Here is a 21,195-nt window from a genome sequence, read left to right on the forward strand (position 1 = left end):
ATGTTACACTTGTTTCAGGATAATGAAGTCTTCTCAATGAGGTGGTGGGGACTGAATTATTCCTTTTTACATGATTCATGAATACAATTACAGTTACTTCCTACCAGATCTGCATAGAAAACTGTTATAAAAGATACCAACTCCAGCCTGAAACAGCCCTTCACAACACAAACAGCCAAGGTCATCCTAAAATAATAGCCTCTTTGTATGTAGAAAAAAGTCAAAAAAATGACAACTGTCTCTTTTAACAGCTATAACACTCCTGATAGGATAAACATTACTTTGATTACATTTCAAACTTTGCCTGTCAAGTGCATTTTTTTCCTTCTCTTTTAAATTAAGATGCATTTCCTGTTGTGTTTTTTAATCTGGATGTACCCATGTATGGGATATGTATCATGCATATTAATGAAGTGGAATTCAATGAAAGGTGAGCCCTTGCCTTGACCTTGCCTGAACAATCGACAAAAAGCAGTGTTTTTGACCAACACTGACAGGATGCACATTGTGATGCTGGGAGACAAAGGGAGCAGATCACTCTTCTTGCCTCATGCACACAAACACATGCGCTGTCTGTCTATCACACACGCACATAGACACCCACACATTGACACACAAAAACAGAGATTTGAGGTCCTCTGTTTCTGCTCTGCCTATCCCCCTACCTCATCTTCATTAGTATTCCAATGGAGTATGAGATGTTGCGTAATGATCACATCCACACACAGGGGAGCAGTGTTGCATAAACACAGCCTCAAAGACAAGGGGGGATAGAGGAGAGGGGTGGTGAGGGACGAGTGGGGAAATGCGATGGGATAGAGAGCGGAAAGGTTAAGGGGAAAAATAGGGATTTGGTGAGAGAACAGAGCGGAGATAAAGAGAAGATGAGGGTGATGGAGGACGGGAATGAGATGTGGTGAGGAGATAAAGGGAGCCAAGGAGTAGCTGACCAAGCATGTTAATGCCAAACATCGACACGCCATAGGAGAGCAGAGCCCAGTGGAGTCACAACAGGGAGTCATGCAAACATCTGACAGATATACTAACACAGTCAAAATAATGCACCGGCCATATTTTCGAGGTGATGAAATTAGGTAATATTTGTCTGCTGTGTAAGTAGAAGAGTTTGTGAGATGAGCTATTTGAGATTTTCATTTCTGGGTTGAATTATTAATTATTATTAATCAGACTTCAATTTGTTTACACCAATATTAGAATGTATTGCAATGCTATGAAATACATGTTTATTTTCTACAACCTTGTGAGGGCTTTTTATACCGCAGGGGAACATAAATACTAGAATTCCTGATCACAAGTAGGCCATCAAACACTATTCTAAATTATTTTGTAATAATTATTTTGCCAGGATTTGTCACATCTGATTAACAGACAAAAATGACAAGAGAATTGTATTATTTTCCATGCTTATTTTTGCAATTGTTTATTACAAAACTTAAAAAAGAATCTGATACAATAAGAAAGTGCAGTAGTAAGTCCCCATTCCCATGGGGGAGCACAGAAAACAGGTCATTGCATTTCAGTAGTGAAAGGTTCATACACATCTACAGGGTGTACAGATCAGATACAAAATAGGAAAATGATAACAAAATACAGGCAAAAAAGAAAGTACTATATTAATATATCTTACTTTTTCAATTATATCCAGTTATTCTTAAATGTTAAATAGAAAATACTTCTTTATTACAACAAAATAGTCCAAAGTGCTAAATAAAATACATACGTAGATAGATAAGCAAAAGACAATACAAAACTCTGTTTCTCACTTTGATTCAATCCTTGTGATAGAACAGCCTGCTTTTAGTGTGGATTTAAAAAACAACTTTTTAATTACATGGAGGATAGTGTAATCTGTTACTCATCTTTAAAACGCAAGACATATACCAACAGCCAACCACTATACCACAACAAAACACTGTCCATCCTGTGACCAAAAAGCCAATGTGAAACAATATCTATTGTCTTCCTATAGTCATCAGAACTTCAAGTAGAGCAGCTCCCATCCCTCAAACGTCACAGTCCTCTGGCCTTCCCATTGGCAGGCGGTCAGTGACTGCAACATGGCCTCCAAGCCACCACTCAAACCTCCAGACCCGCTTTGCAGGCACAGGGAATTAAATACAGCACACATCCGATTACCAAGAGTAATCTGACCATTATTTAAGCAATGGGGGAAGGCAGCACTTTGGGATGCTTGTAGGGATTTTGGAAACCAAAAATCTCACTGAATCAACATGAACGAACAAAAAAAATAGCTCCATCACTAGGCTGTTCACCACCAGGATTGACCCGTCACTGATCATAATCACAGCACATTCAATGACTATCCTCCTCCTAAACCTGCTTGAAACGCTTGATGAAATGTATTGGAATATTTGTGGTTAAAAAGGGCTAAGACCCTCCCACAATTGTGGTCTAGAATATGGCGTTAGTTACACATTGCACTGGACCAGGGTCAGTGTGAGTAAAGACAGTCTTAGTTATGGCTATAGTAGGGGGAGCAGGGGAATGTTACCACATGGATGCGAGGTGAATACTCATCAAGGATTAGACTGCAGGAACCGTTTTTTTTGATTTCCCTCAGTCTTTGTGCGAGAATGAAAATGGCAGCCAATTCAGTCACAGTAGGACTGTTCAGGCACACAAATAACGTTAGTGGTATAAAGCAAAGATTAATGGCACTGGACAATATGTAGATGGAATATGAATGAATAAGGGACACAATTAGTAAGATACGAGCACTACTAAGGGGATTTGGTTTAAATGTGGAGATTTTTTGGTTTAAGTGTATAAACTATGAAGGAACAGAAATCTTACACAAGTTATCAGACTGCCCTTAGAAACAGACTGAGAATGATGCTGTCAGACTCTCTATCCACCCATTGTAAACATTCCTCTCTGAAGCTCTTCAAAAACCCAATTTAACAAATTACATTTACCTGTCTTTTATTGGACAAATTCTGTACAAGGTACAATCCACATTCAATACTTTATTTTATACATCTTTATTTATTCCCAACTTGCATATATATTTAGTTATCTTTGTAATAACTTCAGCACATAATTAAACAAAGGAAACCTGAACATAAGAAATATATACATATTCCTACTGTTATAACTTCTCTCTCAACTTTACAAAAGTACTTCATTACTTTTGAAAAAACATAGGAAAAATATAGAAAATTTAAAATAAATTACAAATGTAAAAACTAACCCTTCCCTCACAAACATTACATTTATAAAGAGATCCGACCCAACCCTCCCAACCCAACCCCTGGACGCAAAGAAAAATAAACAGTTTGAATGACACGCATATGACCGACTATCACAGCAATTACCAGTGTGAGCACAAGTTAAGAGTATTTATGTTAGCTTATACACAGATGTTTATGGGCACAATCTAGAAAACATTCAGATGATGGCTAGGGACACTCCCCCTGCTATCCAAATCTCATTGGAACAGAACCAACATTTCTTAGCAGATGCAGCTGTATCATCATGGGGGGGGGGGGGGGCATCTATAGCCCAATAATATGAAGTGCTGGATGGCTCAAAAGGAAAGGTGGGGTTAGGAGGCTGCCTGAACCCTGGTGACAATTACTGCCCCCTCTATTACCTATATGGAGACAGGGTATCATCACCATCAATATGAGAATGATCTGACATGGCTTCATAAAGTGACAAAAACACAGGTTTAGTTAACATTCATAGTCCTGGAAATTGAAAAGGAAAACAGCTTTCATTATATGATGCTGGTCTCCCACTGGAGCAGCAACTGGAACAGAGATAATTAAGGGGTTAAAGAGCAGGGGACCTAGCGTGGGCCTTTGGCTGCAACGCCACTAAAGTTCTACAGAAACGTGCTCCGGGTTTTGAAGTGTCAGTCTAAAGCCATTGCACCCAAGATGCCAAAAGGTGTTAAAACGTCATCGATGCCCCTGCCTTGCCATCCATTTCCCCTCTCCTTACTCCCTCCCTGTCCTCCTTTCCCTGCAGAGTAAGACCTCTCCTTCATAGTCAAAGTCCCGCTAAGCCATTCATCACAATCCCCATTGCGTAGCAGCATCCTATTCCCCTCCAACAACGCCCGTTCACCTTCACACACTGCTGACAGATTCTATGTGCCTGTGCGTGTGTGTGTGGGAGATTAGTAGTCATATCCGAAGACAAAGATCAACTTGCCTCACTTTCACCAAGGTTCGCTGACCTCCCTGGCAGTAATTCTTCCTGTCATGACAGATCCATTTCCTCATACCCTGCACATTAAACCCCCCCCCCCCCCCCCCCTATTGCCAAGACACTACACACAGGCTCCCTTTCTTAGCATGCCCATGAACACATTTCAGAGCTGATGAAGGGCAAATACTGATCCCTTGCACCAAACCGATTCAGACATGGTGTGTGTGATATGTTTCAAGGCTCTAGTAACAGGCCCACTATATTCACAATGACCATAAGCCACAGAAGAGCACATTAAACACTTGTTAGCATGAATAAGACCTCACCAAACCCACACAAACCCCTCTGTGCATTTTTGGTAACTAAGGCCGAGCAGATTGCAAAGCGCTAAGCTTTCCAAAGCCATCTTACAGGACATTGGTCCTTTTTCACAGCGTGACAGTGGAGTGAAAAATATAACTATCATACTGCTGTCAATAGACCAAAGCTGAAGGGCATTTACTCTGCTGAACATTCAATGAAAACGCCTGTGCAATAGGAGGCTGGTTACTCCTCTGGTTAGAGAAACTGAAATCAAAATCCACAACAAAAAAACAGAATATTAAATTATATGGAAATAATCATATTGAAATATATAGTGGAGGTTGTAGTAGTGATAAAACAAATTATACGATGTAGTATCAGTAAGAACAATTTTCCCAAAAAATACTTGAGCATTACTGCCCTACTGCTGCAACAGAAATACTCATAAGAAAGGCTTAGTTGGCCAGCACCACCGGCTGGAAGGCCTGGCTGGGATATTGCAGGTTATACCCCCCTATTCCTTCCACAAATGAGGGCTTCTCCATGTAAGAAATCCCACCGCTACCACCAATGGCACCAACAGCTGGACCAGGTTGGGGGTTGGAGAATGGGTCAAATGAGGGGTGGGAGTGGGCGGGGTGAGGGTGCTGGAAGGGGCTTGAGTGTGAAAGTATGAGCGGAGCATCGTTGTCAAAGTATAGGGGCCCTGGGGATGCCGGGTAAACAAACTCTTTGGCATTGGGGGAGAGCTGGCTGGGGATCTGAGCCCCCAGGGAGTGCAGGGAGACTGAGAGGGGCTTGTGTTTCAGCAGCCCTGGGGGAGAGATGTTGGTGGGGGAATGGGTGAGCATCCTCTGTGGCGGGGGCACGCCTACACCCGAGCCGCCAGCCGATCCGGAACCGCCACACTTCTTCATCTTGGTGGAGCCAAATTTTGTTGCGGCGAAACTGGCCGTGGTGAAGGTGATGGGCTGCAGCGGTGGACGGGTGCTGGGCAGGGCAGCCGTTGGCTGCTGAGAGGGGGGGTAAGGGAGTCCCCCACTTGGAGGGGAAGGTGTGGATGTGTTAGAGGAGTGGGCAGTTGGGTTCGTGGGTGTGCTGGAGCTGGGATAGCTGAAAATCACTGGGCAGGATGAGGCCGAGAGGGGTGTGGGTGTGCTGGAGAGGGAAGGAAGCAGAACTGGAGATATCTGGGCTCCAATTGGAACGAACACCTGGGCCTCAGGGTTGAACCCTAAGCTCTTGGCCTCCTCTACCTCCATGTCCCCTTTACTCACTCCACTTACTACTTCCACCATTTCGCCTTCTCCACCTAAGCCGGATGGATCCTCCAAGTACAGGACCTTAACGGCTCCCTTCTCCCCGATTTGGTAGGACACTTCATAGGGGTCGATCCACACACTCAGCTCAGGGGGGACATTGGCACGCACTTCCTCTGTGTCCAGTCCACTTCTCCTGGCAGCTAGCTCCACCACTGGGTCACTGGGGGCCCCTAGGTGCAAGCAGCGGAAGGCAGAGCCCCGCAAAGGAGCTTCAGGGTACCAGTGGCCTTCATAGTGCGACAACAGTATCTGCTCCAACTCCTCCCCGAAGAGGTCAGCACGACGACGGGGCAGTTTGTTGTACAGGTAGGACACAATGAAATTCAGAGCTACCTTTACCTCTAGGTGCATGGCTGTACCTGGTCTGGATAGCCAAGTATTCAAATCAAGCCCAAAATGAGACAATACTGGAACAGTTATCTCTGGCTTGTAGAAGTCTGATGTTTTCTTCTCCACTACATGTACTGCAGGTCAGTTGAAATCCGGCAGAATCTTTAAACCTCTTCCTGGGTGATCAACATGGACCGACTTGGTGACCAGGAGGCCAAAAACTAGTCCAAACAGTTGTTTTCAGTTGACAGGTAACAAGACTTGCCAGGTAACGAGATGAGGAGTCCAACTGGTGGAAAAATAAAAACATGGTGTTAGGTCTAGGAAAGTAAAAGGCAGACCAAATAGGCTCAACAGAAGGGATAATGAGCGAGTTAATGGGTTAGCCAGCCAACGTGGAGGGGGTGTAACAGATGCAGTGATTGAAGCAGAAAGCCATGATAATCTGCTTCTGCCGGATGCTTCACTACTCAGGATTACACAATTAGAGAAAGTTCCAAATCAAGAGTAGGCTGTGGGTGTACAGTTCACATGTAGGCATGTTTTGCATACTGTAAATGGCACGGTACAAACTACAGTGCATAAAGGACACCATTTCCCACCATGCAGCACTATTAACGTCATCACAACACGTGCAACACAGTCCACCTACGCACCATAACCATTGCCCAGCAGCCAGGATTACCCAGCAAGCTAAATTTAACAACTGTATACTTGATCTATGAGAACATGGTTATAATGTATGCATCAAGGACAATTAATGTTATATTGTGAATCAGATTAGGTTGAGCAAAAAAAATATCATTATTGATATGAGATATAGCTACTCTGTTTGCAGGCAGAACATTGCATCGATGGCTAGAAGATGGGCAAGAACAAGACACAATACACAACCTGACTTCCCTTGTCATTTTTACTTGTGTTAAATCTATTTAGATACTAATTTGGAGAGGTGTGAAACCGTTCCATAGGAGATGTTTGGAATATAGCAGACAAACTTTCACCTTTGACTACATTTAAACCAATGATAATCAAGTTTACAGTACATCTTCAAAAAGCATTAACCACCATAGTCATATCCAATATCAATCAATTTATTCCCTACAAAGTTGTTCTCATGCAGATGGGACTTTATGTACAGTACACAGTAAAACCGGTCATGTATCAAAATGGATCCTAGTTGTTAATGTTGACAATTGACCTATAATGCATATACTGTATTAGTTAATGCAACATTCAACCATAAACATGTTCGTTTGTCATAGTTGTGTCCTACTACTAAATAGACTACACAATCCAACAGTAGGTTACATGACCGAATCTGATTGTTGACATGTTTACAGTGCATCATCATCACCACCATAAAGCACACATCTGTCCACTCATTGTAACAATGTAGCAAGCTTATGCAAGTGAATACTATACTTGTATATAGTAACAGAACACATTCCCCTAAATAATTTATGGGCAGGTAGCCTAATAATAAATAATAGATTAAAGAGAAAAGGTAGCAACCCTGGATGTTGATGATAAGGGGTGTGAAAACAATGTCTACAATTTGTAGGCAAACTTCGTTAACTCAAGCAAAACAATAGGCAACATACAGTAAAGCAATAGAGGGATGGTGTGCAATGACAGTAGCCTATATGGCTTTGAAGTGCCGTGGTGAAGCCTATCCCAAAGGTCCAATACCTGCTTCTCTACATGATGGCAATTCCACTTTTCACCAATAAGGACACATATGATACTATTATTCTAACAAACTGGAAGCTCTTACATTGGCACTGTAAATAAATTATAAGGAGACTAATTAAGTGGTGAATGTTGCAGTCTCATGTCATTATGTCGACCGATGAGCAGAACTACAACGGCTCAATAATAAATTGGTCCTGCCCGAAAACAGGAAGAAATTATCAGCTGTATATGAGAATAATAAATACATCTCGATACGAGTTTGAGTGGTTCTGTCTAAAAATTATAAATAAAAACAGAATCTAAAATGGATGACTGAACCAATTAGAGTCCGATTCTCAAAAGACAGGGCATATTTTGAGAGTCCTAAAGCATTTTTTATTAAATCATGAGGATGCACTATCTAGCCAAATGTACGGTTATGGCAAATACATAAAAATGTATGTCAATGCCATACATGTTTATATGCGGACGCTGTGTATACTTACTAATGCAGCTTGTGTTCAGTTCCTGCGGTTTTAATTCCCATATTTTACATTGCATTTGAAGGTGATGTGGCTTTTCAAAGTAGTTGTTTAGAGGCAGATATAATGTGGTGTGTTAAATGGGTTTTGAAATGTACTCTCTTCATACGTTCTTCATTTCCACCATGGACAGATCGTCTGCAACTGCCCGAGAAAACTTTACTGTTTGACAACCTTGCGCATTTATACAGGAACATTTCGCACACACCCCCTATTTTGTGACGCTGGTCTGAATAGGGACTACTTTCTTGATACTATTGTAATGTATACTATCAAATAAACTCATACACACACACCTAGGAGAGAATAGTCGACTTTCAGTAATAAGCCTATAGTTTCAAAATAAGTAAATCATATGAAATAGGCTACGGGTTATTGAGGATTGCAAATTCTGGTAGATATGATTGAACATATTGGTATGAACAACGATGGTAAACAATAAAATGCATTTTCTTTATTTTTCCCCACCTATGAGCCACACAATTACATCAATGGTTCTGCAAAACCAGAAAGCGAAATCCTAGTTTAGTTGGCGAACGGATATGTGTAACTCCAAGTAAGTACTGTGCCATTGCTAAAAATATAAGCGGTGATAGCAACAGAGTCCCTATTGGCTGAGAAGGGGGAGGACCCGTATTTTATTGGGCTGTAAGGGTGTCCAGTCAGCAAGTAAGTGATATGACGTTTTGCAGGAGTTGTGGGTAATGTCGTTCCAATCCTATAGAGTACAGAAAGACAAGTTTTTTTTACAATATTTGCTTGAACTTCCCGCTGAGACTTGTTTAGGGAAATCATTCTGCAGGTGAAATTACATAAGGCTGTAAAGTTACCATGTAAGATTGGCATGGTTTCTACTTTTTTCTACTTTCTCCCCCAGAGTGAACCCTACTTTTCAAACATTAAGAATGAAGAATTGTTTTCTAACGGTTGATATAATTTTTTATGTATTTTTATTTTATTTTGTATGCTATATTTTTGAATATGCAACAACAATCTATAGCCACATTTCACATAAGGAGAGGGATTAAAAAGGAAAATATGTGGACACATCATTGGTCCAGGACCAGGACAGGTACTGGAAGAAATGTACTGAGTAAAATGTATTCTTGAAAGTAATTATATATATATATATTTGGGCCAGTGGCTCCAATCGTGGCTCCAATCCCCGAGCTGACAAGCTAAAAATCTGTCATTCTACCCCTGAACAAGGCAGTTAACGCACTGTTCCTAGGCCGTCATTATAAATAAGAATGTATTCTTAATTGACTTGCCTAGTGAAATAAAGGTAAAATAAAATAGCCCCTTTTAAACTGTAAAAGTGCATCAACTGTATGCTTACTATGTGCATAGTTTATTATAGAGAGCGCATGAGTTCATTATAGGGAGCTGATGACAACAACCTTACAGATAAGTACTAAACAAAAAAAAAACTCAATCATTATGTGTATCTTACATTATTGGAACCACTTTGACAATTGTATGGAAATATTATATTTTGACATTGCGTTATTAGCGTATGTCGTAAGGATTCACAGAGATATACACTTGTACGCAGTTTTAACACCTGTCAGGACAAAAATAATGGACGCGTTTAAATTAGGGTTCCTGCCTGACGTCACCTGACAGCAACACATCTTTGTCAGTGAACAAAATGGCGTCCTATTGTATGACTGTCACTCGGCTTCGGGTAAGTCGAACGTTTTATTTTAGTAAATATATTCAACACTATACATCAAGTACAAATGTTCAGTTAAAAATGAATTACGAGATATTGCTGTCCACAACGATAAAAAAAAAAAATCATCAATATTGTAAACAATCTATCTCAGCTGCTATGTCGTTTGGTCACGGTCTAGACTGTTACAAGTTAGTCTGGGAAGTGTACAATAATGCTTTATCTGTAATGCTGGTTTACAATACAATATGGTGTCGAAATAAAATACATTGGTAGTTTCAAATTGCACCAAATGTCCAGTTGTGTGCAAGGTGATTCAAGGTTACTGAAGTTAAGTGCGCACTTGTCTGTTTTCTACGCCTGATAACATATTTAGTCAAATCACGGTGTTGGACAATGAGGCACCAAATATAGAAATTTAACTGAACATGATATGATTTTATAAAAACCTAATGAAATTATCTGAATGGACACTGTCCAGTGCTGTTCTGCTACGTCTGTGAAAATATTTGACCAAGGGCCTGCTAATATGAGTTAGATTTATATTTGATTCGGCAAATTAACATTATTGATTTTTCTCAGTTGGTTGTGATATTCCATTTGCTTACGTCTTTTCACTCTAGATAACTCATGTTAGACAGGCTGATTAACATCTTATTGAGGACGATTGGCTGTGTTGATGCAATGTTGAAAATCATAGCTAGGTTAGGCTACTTGAGCTGTCACAAAATTGGCTGTGCTAATGTGTAGGGATTAGGAGTCTCCTTTAGGGCTAAACACTAATTTACCCAACACTTAGGCTACTCATTCTAAACATTAGGTGCTGTGTATTTTGGGAAAATGCGTGACAAGTAGCTGGCTGACCGATTTACTTAGTGTAATGAAATGATCTAGTCTTTACTTGGTTAATCTTGCTGTCAGTCTCCATTGTGTCTGAGGTGATGGAACATGAAAGTCACATGGAGATCACGCAGATTGTAGATGAGTCATTTTATGGTATTTTTTTATTGGGCTTTTGGATTCTTCAACCAGCAAGAAAACCCATAATGTTGTCTGTCTTGGGCTCTGTTGATAATGCCAACATGCTTACTTGAAATGACCCCCATAATAACAGAGCCTAACACTGAGACAAGTGAAACTTTATCTTGTTCTCTTAAAGTAGGAATCCTATGTCTCTGTTTAAACTTTCTGGTCATTAGGCTATAGACTTGGTTGGGGGTATTCAACTCTTACCCTACAAGGTCTGGAACCTGTTGGTTTTCTGACCTACCTGATAATTAATTGCACCCACCTGGTACAGTAATGAGAACACAGTGGAACTGGCTTTGAGGTCCAGAGTTGAGTTTGAGGAGACTAGGTCCTATGTTGGCAATGATTAGGAACTTTAAAACCCCTGTATCCTCTTCCATGTTGATGAACATGTTTACAAGTTTGATGTATCATCACTAAAAATGTACCCCCCCCTTTCCTTTAGCTTGTCCTTGGAGAAGGGGCAAGGCGTCTCCATGTTTCTGCAGCCTTCAACGCCAAGCCCAAGGTTGCCATGAGTCGCTTTGAGCCTGGCACCAGCATCAGCTATGAGAAACTGCATGAGAACATCGACATTGTGCGCAAGAGGTCAGTAGCTTTCTTTCCAACCTCACACCCAGCGCTCCTCAGTGTTCCTCTGTTAATAACCACTACTACTACAATGACATGCCCATTACAACTGCTCACTAAATCCTTTGGCATGTTAGTGTGTAGACTTCTCATGTTCAGCAACACTGGCCACACTGATCTAACTTTAGATTACAAAGCATTCCACCTACTGAGTTAACCTTTTTTAAATGTATTTTAGAAGTTGAATTCTAACCACACTGTCCTCCAATCCCCGCCCTCCTCTCACCTCAGGCTCAATCGCCCCCTCACCTTGTCGGAGAAGATTGTGTACGGTCACCTGGATGACCCTGTGGGGCAGGACATTGCCAGGGGCCGCACTTACCTGCGTCTGCGTCCGGACCGCGTGGCCATGCAAGACGCCACGGCCCAGATGGCCATGCTACAGTTCATCAGCAGCGGCCTGCCCAAGGTGGCCGTGCCCTCAACCATCCACTGTGACCACCTGATTGAGGCGCAGATCGGAGGCGTCGAGGATCTAAAGAGGGCCAAGGTCAGTAGGGAACAGAGGAAACTCGAGGGCCTGTCTAGATGTTTTTGGGCTGTCCAGCTGATTTCTGTTGGCTGAGATTTAGGGTGTTCTACAGAGGATCATCTTTTCCATGGTATCACAAGTTCCTAGGGGTAACCAACTTTTATTTATTTAACTAGGCAAGTCAGTTAAGAACAAATTCTTATTTACAATGACAGCCTACCATAAGTATTGCGTTGGGGCCAAGATGACCCAAATGAGAGGGAATGTTGGTTAACTGCTAAACACCGGCATCACATTATATTTTTAGACAAAGCAAAGCCCTGAGGAATATTTGGCATGGGTGACACTTACTCCATCCAATTGCACAGAGGTCAAATTGAGGAACAGGGATTAAAGGGGAATTAAGATCTGTAGCCAAATATGTGCTGTGAAGGTTTTATAAAGGGGACTACTAGCTGAAAATATATTTCCTCAACTGACACCCCAACCTCTTCTCCCTGGTCCTTTTTAATCCAGGAAGTGAATCAGGAGGTTTACAACTTCCTGGCGACAGCTGGAGCCAAATATGGAGTTGGCTTCTGGAAACCAGGCTCTGGAATCATTCACCAGGTACTGGAACTATACTGGTATAATAAAGGATAACTGGTCAGATTGAGCTGCCATGAGACTAATTTGTATTTGAACAATATCTACTTCTGAAATTAGTCTAACAACTAGATTAGAGCTCAGGAATACTGCTGTGAAACAAGTAGCAGAATGCATTGTTCACTCATGAGATCAACCCAATTATATAATCAGATCTTGACATTATTGAGATCAATAAGTCAAAGGATTGTTGTGCATTGGCTAACAGATTTCACTTACCCTTGACAGATAATTCTAGAGAACTATGCCTACCCAGGAGTCTTGCTGATTGGTACAGACTCCCACACACCTAATGGGGGCGGCCTGGGCTCCATCTGCATCGGAGTGGGTGGTGCTGACGCTGTGGACGTCATGGCTGGTATCCCATGGGAGCTCAAGTGTCCCAATGTGAGCTGCTATGACAGTGAACCACCTCACTACATTCCCTTCACCCACTCATGTCTCTATCTCCTTCCTACATGTGTGTACGTACGTATGTACAGTGAGGGGAAAAAAGTATTTGATCCCCTGCTGGTTTTGTACATTTGCCCACTGACAAAGAAATGATCAGTCTATAATTTTAATGGTAGGTTTATTTGAACAGTGAGAGACAGAATAACAACAAAAAATCTAGAAAAAAAGCATGTCAAAAATGTTATAAATTGATTTGCATTTTAATGAGGGAAATAAGTATTTGATTAGGAGCACTCCCCTCTCAATCAGAAAGATTTCTGGCTTCCAGGTGTCTTTTATACAGGTAACGAGCTGAGATTAGGAGCACACTCTTAAAGGGAGTGCTCCTAATCTCAGTTTGTTACCTGTGTAAAAGACACCTGTCCACAGAAGCAATCAATCAGATTCCAAACTCTCCACCATGGCCAAGACCAAAGAGCGCTCCAGGGATGTCAGGGACAAGATTGTAGACCTACACAAGGCTGGAATGGGCTACAAATCCATCGCCAAGCAGCTTGGTGAGAAGGTGACAACAGTTGGTGCGATTATTTGCAAATGGAAGAAACACAAAATAACTGTCAATGTCCCTCGGCCTGGGGCTCCATGCAAGATCTCACCTCGTGGAGTTGCAAGGATCATGAGAACAGTGAGGAATCAGCCCAGAACTACACGGGAGGACCATGTCAATGATCTCAAGGCAGCTGGGACCATAGTCACCAAGAAAACAATTGGTAACACACTACGCCGTGAAGGACTGAAATCCTGCAGCGCCCGCAAGGTCCCCCTGCTCAAGAAAGCACATATACATGCCCGCCTGAAGTTTGCCAAGGAACATCTGAATGATTCAGAGGACAACTGGGTGAAAGTGTTGTGGTCAGATGAGACTAAAATGGAGCTCTTTGGCATCAACTCAACTCGCTGTGTTTGGAGGAGGAGGAATGCTGCTTATGACCCCAAGAACACCATCCCTGCCATCAAACATGGAGGTGGAAACATTATGCTTTGGGGGTGTTTTTCTGCTAAGGGGACAGGACAACTTCACCGCATCAAAGGGACGATGGACGGGGCCATGTACCGTCAAATCGTGGGTGAGAACCTCCTTCCCTCAGCCAGGACATTGAAAATGGGTTGTGGATGGGTATTCCAGCATGACAATGACCCAAAACACATGGCCAAGGCAACAAAGGAGTGGCTCAAGAAGAAGCACATTAAGGTCCTGGAGTGGCCTAGCCAGTCTCCAGACCTTAATCCCATAGAAAATCTGTGGAGGGAGCTGAAGGTTTGAGTTGCCAAATGCCAGCCTCAACCTTAATGACTTAGAGAAGATCTGCGAAGAGGAGTGGGACAAAATCCCTCCTGAGATGTGTGCAAACCTGGTGGCCAACTACAAGAAACGTCTGACCTCTGTGATTGCCAACAAGGGTTTTTCCACCAAGTACTAAGTCATGTTTTGCAGAGGGGTCAAATACTTATTTCCCTCATTAAAATGTAAATCAATTTATAACATTTTTGACATGCGTTTTTCTGGATTTCTTTTGTTATCCTGTCTCAATGTTCAAATAAACCTACCATTAAAATTCTAGACTGATAATTTCTTTGTCAGTGTGCAAACGTACAACATCAGCAGGGGATCAAATACTTTTTTCCATCACTGTATGTATGACCTTTCACAAATGTAGTAATAACTCCCTCCTACCCATCAGGTGATTGGAGTGAAGCTGACAGGTAGTCTATCGGGCTGGACTTCTCCCAAGGATGTTATCCTGAAGGTGGCTGGGATCCTGACAGTAAAGGGGGGCACTGGCGCCATCGTGGAGTACCATGGCCCAGGCGTCGACTCCATTTCCTGCACCGGTGAGGCCTAAAGATAGTAAGGTTTACCTGAACTAGTGAGTAAACTACTCTACGCTGTTTGTTTTAGCACTGCTTGTTTCAGTTGAGTTCGTCCAGTGGTTTGGTCTTGATTTGGTGCTAGTTTGCATAAACTTGATGTGACTTTCCCCACTCCTGGTTGAAGGTATGGCAACTATCTGCAACATGGGAGCTGAAATTGGGGCTACCACCTCTGTTTTCCCCTACAATCACCGCATGAAGACTTACCTGAATAAGACTGGACGTGCAGGTTAGTACTCACAATAAGACATTCCGGAATATTTTTAAAGCCCATTATTTCACAATGCGTTCAATTTTAGTCTCGCGGCCACTGATACACATACAGCGTAGTCCCTTAGCATTTTTGTTTTCTCTTTTGGACTTTTTCCATCTACTTTCAGACATCGCTGCCCTGGCTGACGAGCATAAGGATGACTTGGTCCCTGACAAAGGCTGCAAGTACGACCATGTCATTGAGATCAACCTGAGTGAGGTGAGTCCACTCTGTTTTTAGGCTGACATCCATTACTTGTATTTATAGAATATCTTCTCAAGAAATTACATGCATTGTCAATGCTAACTGTTTGTCTGTCTTCTGTCCCTGGCAGCTGAAGCCTCATATCAACGGGCCCTTCACTCCTGACCTGGCCCACCCAGTGTCTGAGATTGGTGCTGTGGCTGAAAAGAACGGCTGGCCCCTGGAGGTCAAAGTGGGTCAGTATCAGCACCAGCAGTCACACAGTATCTTTAACACTCCCTTAAAGTCTACATTTTGCTCGCTGTTAATATTCAAGGAAAGCGCTATAATAGGAAAGTACAGTAACATTTCATTATCATATTTGCAGGCATATTTACATGACTGTTAAAATCATCTGCGTTTCTCATGTCTTTGTTATTAACCTGATTTCTGGGGGTCCCAATAGGTCTGATTGGCAGCTGCACCAACTCCAGCTATGAGGACATGGGCCGCGCTGCTTCCCTGGCCAAACAGGCCCTAGACAAAGGCCTGAAGTGCAAGGCTGCGTTCACTGTCACCCCCGGCTCTGAGCAGATCCGTGCTACCATCGAGAGGGATGGCTTTGTGAGTTCAAACCTTTTGGGGGGAAAAAAAGTCCATTGCCAAACTAGTTGCCCTTTTACTTGATTTGTAGGTACATTCTTGTTTGTTTTTTTCTCCTTCAGTCTAAGATCCTGAGGGATGTGGGTGGAGTGGTCCTTGCTAACGCTTGTGGACCCTGCATTGGCCAGTGGGACAGGAAGGATGTGAAGATGGGGGAGAAGAACACTATCGTCACCTCCTACAACAGGAACTTCACTTCCAGGAATGATGCTAACCCTGCCACTCATGCGTTCGTCACATCCCCTGAGGTACCAATAATTACAACACACACACACACACACTTCTTATATTATGACGTCCACACTATGTCCCCCTGTAACTGCCCTAATAACCCTCTCTCTTTCTATACAGATTGTCACAGCCTTGGCCATCGCGGGTACCCTGAAGTTCGATCCTGAGACGGACTACCTCACCGCTGCCAATGGTGAGAAATTCAAGTTGGAGCCACCCAATGGCGATGAGCTACCTGCCCGTGACTTTGACCCCGGCCAGGACACCTACCAACACCCCCCTGCCGAGAGCGGCTCTGTTATGGTGGACGTCAGCCCCACCAGCACCCGCCTGCAGCTGCTGGAGCCCTTTGACAAGTGGAATGGCAAGGACCTTGAGGACCTGCAAGTGCTGATCAAGGTGAGGGAAGGGGAGAGGTGTATGTCAAGACGGCTATATGATGAGGAAGGCCTCTTCTCACTGTTTGGCTGAGTTCTAACCTCCACCAAGGACCATGGTTGGAATTGAGAGGCCTTCAACGGTGGCATTATAACTATTAAAGAGTTAGAAACCACAGAGTTGTCAGATGTTTGTTCAGGCATGTGGTGCCACATTTGGATGGCCATTTACCCTACGGTCTCTTTTCTTCCTTCCTGTTTCGCAGGTGAAAGGCAAGTGCACCACAGACCACATTAGCGCCGCCGGCCCCTGGCTCAAGTTTCGCGGTCACCTCGACAACATCTCCAACAACATGCTCATCGGAGCAATCAACATCGAGAACGACGCGGTCAACAAGATCAAGAACCGGCTGACGGGAGAGTACGGGGGCGTGCCTGACGTGGCTCGCCACTACAAGGTGTGACAGACCGTAACTGTCAGGAGAGGACCTATAGAGGCTGTGTACTGTTGGGCTGTCCCAGAATGACAATATTTAAATTAGAATCTGATTTTTAGAAATATTCTCTCTCTTCTCCCTCCAGGCTAACGGTCTGTCGTGGGTGGTTGTGGGGGATGACAACTACGGGGAGGGCTCGAGCAGAGAGCACGCAGCCCTGGAGCCCAGACACCTGGGAGGCAGGGTCATCCTCGTCAAGAGCTTCGCTAGGATCCACGGTACGCTTAGAGACTATAGGAGTGTGGCGGGACATGTGGGTGGGTAGCATGAGAGGAAAAGCTTTTGGTGGGAACCTGCTCAATCTGAGACTATCTGTGCTGAGACGGAGCTCATGTAGCTATCATGATACCCATTGCACAAAAGGGGAAACGTGGTTAGAAACAAGATCACCCACACACTTTGAATGTGCACATTGTTCTCTATGACCTTGACTTGCCATGTAATGGATCTGCCCCGCTGTGGTAGAAGGCCTCTCAGTTTACACAATGGAGCTCAATACGAGCCAATTCCCCAAGCTCCCTCTTGTTCCCAACTTTCTTTTTTTCTGTCTTGTTTTCTTTCTTTTCTCCTCATTGCCATTCTGTCCTCTTCTCAGAGACCAACTTGAAGAAGCAGGGCATGCTGCCCTTGACCTTTGCCGACCCCACTGACTATGACAAAATCCGCCCCGATGACAAGATCTCCATCACAGGCCTCGCAACCTTTGCCCCCGGCAAGGTGAGAGTCATTGACCATTCAGCCACCCAAATGACCGCCCTCCATATAATGGGGATGGGACTTGGTAGTATGTCTATTTTACACGGATGCCTTACAGGCATGCTGTCTTTCTCCTCAAGCCCCTGAAGGGAGTGGTGAAGCACGGTGACGGCAGCCAAGACATCATCACCCTGAACCACACCTTCAACGAGAACCAGGTCGAGTGGTTCCACGCCGGCAGCGCCCTCAACAGGATGAAGGAGCTTCAGTAACTGAAGGGACCCAGGAGGGGCAGAGGAGCACAGAGAGAGAGACGGACCTGGAGATACTGAGGGGGAGGGGCTGCACAGAGGTGGGAAATGGGCGGTAGCAGCCTGCCTAGCGTAAACACACACCCAATGCCGCTGTACAGATGAAATGCTCGCGCACACATATAGGATTACTGTCAAAGCTCTCCCCACAGACAGGTAGAGCTGTATACGCACACACAAGCTCTGACATAACACACACAAGAACCCTTCTTTGTTTCAGCATAGCATTTAAGTGTTCCCGTTCTAGGCAGCACTGCTCCTGTTGGCAGTACTCTGTGTAATCACATTTGTCACGCTTCTTGCCATTGACTGTAGTGCGGCAGTATTCAATTCATTCTTACCTCACAAACACACTGCTAGCTCTCCATATCTGGTCTGTAGCTTGAATCCTGCTCACATTCCTTTCCCTGTCATAGTTGTTGTGTTAAGCTGTGTACCTGGACCTCCACTTGTTTCCCCCAACACTGACAGAGCTGGTTAACCCAGTTGCACATTTTAATTCACTGACTGTATCCCTCTCATTCCCAGGATTTGTAACCTTTGTTAGTTCACTATTGCTGGTGGTAAAGATTAATGTGAATATTTGTTTAGTTAAGTCCACCATAGTTCTAGTGGGCCTCAGGAGCTGCAGGTTTTTGCTGTGACTGCCCCTGAATTGATCAGTTTTAGTCATTGATTAGAGAGCAAGTAGCCTAACCTGGTTACCCAGGCCAAGTAACTGTTCACAGAGTAGACTAAAGGCATCAATGGAACCATTAGATTATGTGGCCCCAGGACCAGGTTGTAGTGACAAGGTCCATCCTTCTACAGAGTGTAGTGTAATCATATATTTTTTTCTTGTAGGGTTTTCCTTTTCTGGCGTTTCTCTTGACCCAAAATCAATTTTAACCCATGGAATTTGGTGTACCGTTTATCACTCATTTGCATTCCACACGTTAACTCTCTACCGATGCTTTCTCCACATGCTCTATTTGTTTCTACTTGAGAGTTATTGCATGAAGTTATATTAGATCCTAACAACCCTTTTCTATGTGTCTCTGTAGGTGGGAGTAATATGCTACATACTGCTGTGTTGTACTAGTCTTGCCTTTACTTTCCATGTGCGTGTCCATATATGTTAGCTAGCTAATCAGACCATTGCCTGTCCATATCCCTGTCTGGCTTGGTGCTGCCCCTCCTGTCCTTGCTAATTCCAGGGCTCCATGCACAGCTTGAGGGACCTCCTCTTACAAAATGAACGCACAATCTAGTTTCCAGACGGCTGTACACTAGTGCTATATGTAGTAGTATTGTAGACACTCATCCACGCTTTCATTTATGCATCGCAAATGCTGCACTCCATAGCATCTTAAAGCAAGGGTGTGATTTTAATTTGAAATAACAATACAATGACAAATGTAATTTGAGAAATGTATACCATTATCTGATTCAGGTTATTATATTTGGCAAAAACTCTTGCCATTTTGTATCTACATTGTGTGTTTTGAGGCTATTGCAGCTAAGTCTTATAAAGTGACTGTTTTAAGTTGGCTTTGAAGGGGGCCATGACCACCTATTCGTTGTCTTCTCGTCACTAAGTACTAATTTACTTTAAGGTAAGTTATAATCAAAGTATTCATGGGAATACTTTGGAGATTGGACTGGCGACTTCTATTAAATCCTTTGGTCATGGTGCTAAGATGATTAATGTTGCTATCAAATCAACCTTTATTTTAATTTCAGTTTATTTCTCTTATCAGTGATGAACTGAAGAGCTAAATGTCTCATTTTTTGTAGTTGCAGTAGGGTGTAATGTAAGTAGAAATGCAATGCCTATTTTTGTCCACTAGCATATGGTCTTCATTGACAATCTATTCAGAGGAATGGCAATGACTCTGTCAAACCCAACTGTATTTAAAGGAACTTGGTTTGGGCCTGTGTGTAAATCCTGTAATATAGAGATGTACATATGCACTATGTAAAATGGAGAGAGGGTGGGCAGTAGCTGCCTGGTTGAATGCAGAGCCTTTTTCGTTCTCTGATAAACCCACTGTAACAAACTAATCACTCATCAATTATCTTTTATTAAACTGAAGCCTAAAATGGTTAATCCATTCCCCCCTCCCCAATTTAAGGGTATCACAACTAGTCAAACAATAAACATGTGGTTGGAGGTTTTAAATGAAAGGTAAATTGTTGTTGAAGCATTAAAGTAGGGTGTACTGTACGTCTCAAAGTTTTGTCGCTCTTGGACCTGTGCTGTACAGTGGTCCGTCTTTGTGTTGCACCCAGGTGAATGTTGTCAATGTAAAGGGAGAGACTGGTCAGGTGAGACATGCCTAGGTTTTGTTTTAAAGTTATTTGATGCAGATGAAGGAACCCCTGATTTGAAACAGGATTGGCTCCAGATCGTTGCAACTTTAACCCATGTTGTATGCGGTTTAGAGCACATTAACCAACTTGTTATACATCGTCATAATCAATACTAATTCGTCATTTGCTCAACCTTAACTTTGCTAACATGTTGCTGATGAATTCTCTCTGATCTGTCTACTGAAGTTCATTGCCAAAGATGCCTCATGAAAATGCTCCATTTACATACTAAAACAAACATAAGTGTTGTTACAAAGGTTTGCCATTCTGTTTAATTTCTTCATGTCAATGAACCCCATGTTTGAGTACGAAGATGACCAGTGTAATGCCAGCAGCATTTAAGTTTGTCAATTGTGTGGCTTTTAATAAAGAGATTCTTAAATTCGCAAGTATTTAATGTAGTCTCTAACTGGAACCGTTCCTTTGTACATTGTAATTCATAAGGATAACAGCCACCTGAGAAGCAGGCTGATTTTACTGTGATGTAA

The 21,195-nt window shown here is 43.0% G+C and overlaps 2 protein-coding genes across 3 annotated transcripts; one reads left to right on the forward strand and one right to left on the reverse strand.

Moving 5' to 3' along the window:
• Positions 1-1,415: 1,415 nt before the first annotated feature.
• Positions 1,416-8,527, reverse strand: tob2 (transducer of ERBB2, 2). The gene is made up of 2 exons (XM_036942461.2): positions 8,333-8,527; positions 1,416-6,441 (listed from the first exon to the last, which is right to left on the reverse strand). The coding sequence occupies exon 2, from the start codon at positions 6,171-6,173 to the stop codon at positions 4,956-4,958; it is 1,218 nt and encodes a 405-aa protein (XP_036798356.2). The 5' UTR covers positions 6,174-6,441; positions 8,333-8,527; the 3' UTR covers positions 1,416-4,955.
• Positions 8,528-9,904: 1,377 nt separating this feature from the next.
• Positions 9,905-21,096, forward strand: LOC110486418 (aconitate hydratase, mitochondrial). Of its 2 annotated transcripts, none has more exons than XM_036942449.2 (16): positions 9,905-10,055; positions 11,518-11,660; positions 11,934-12,192; positions 12,691-12,783; positions 13,048-13,206; positions 14,955-15,105; positions 15,269-15,373; positions 15,525-15,616; positions 15,732-15,837; positions 16,047-16,204; positions 16,306-16,491; positions 16,595-16,873; positions 17,118-17,309; positions 17,434-17,566; positions 17,944-18,065; positions 18,163-21,096. In XM_036942449.2, the coding sequence occupies exons 1-16, from the start codon at positions 10,020-10,022 to the stop codon at positions 18,211-18,213; spliced, it is 2,265 nt and encodes a 754-aa protein (XP_036798344.1). In that variant the 5' UTR covers positions 9,905-10,019; the 3' UTR covers positions 18,214-21,096. The 2 variants fall into 2 exon arrangements, with proteins under 2 accessions (XP_036798344.1, XP_021413688.3); XM_021558013.3 differs by having other exon boundaries at positions 18,185-21,096.
• The last annotated feature ends 99 nt before the right edge of the window (positions 21,097-21,195 follow it).

The sequence above is a fragment of the Oncorhynchus mykiss genome, chromosome 13, assembly GCF_057628025.1.
Source record: "Oncorhynchus mykiss isolate SJ-2025 chromosome 13, ASM5762802v1, whole genome shotgun sequence".
NCBI lineage: Eukaryota > Metazoa > Chordata > Actinopteri > Salmoniformes > Salmonidae > Oncorhynchus > Oncorhynchus mykiss.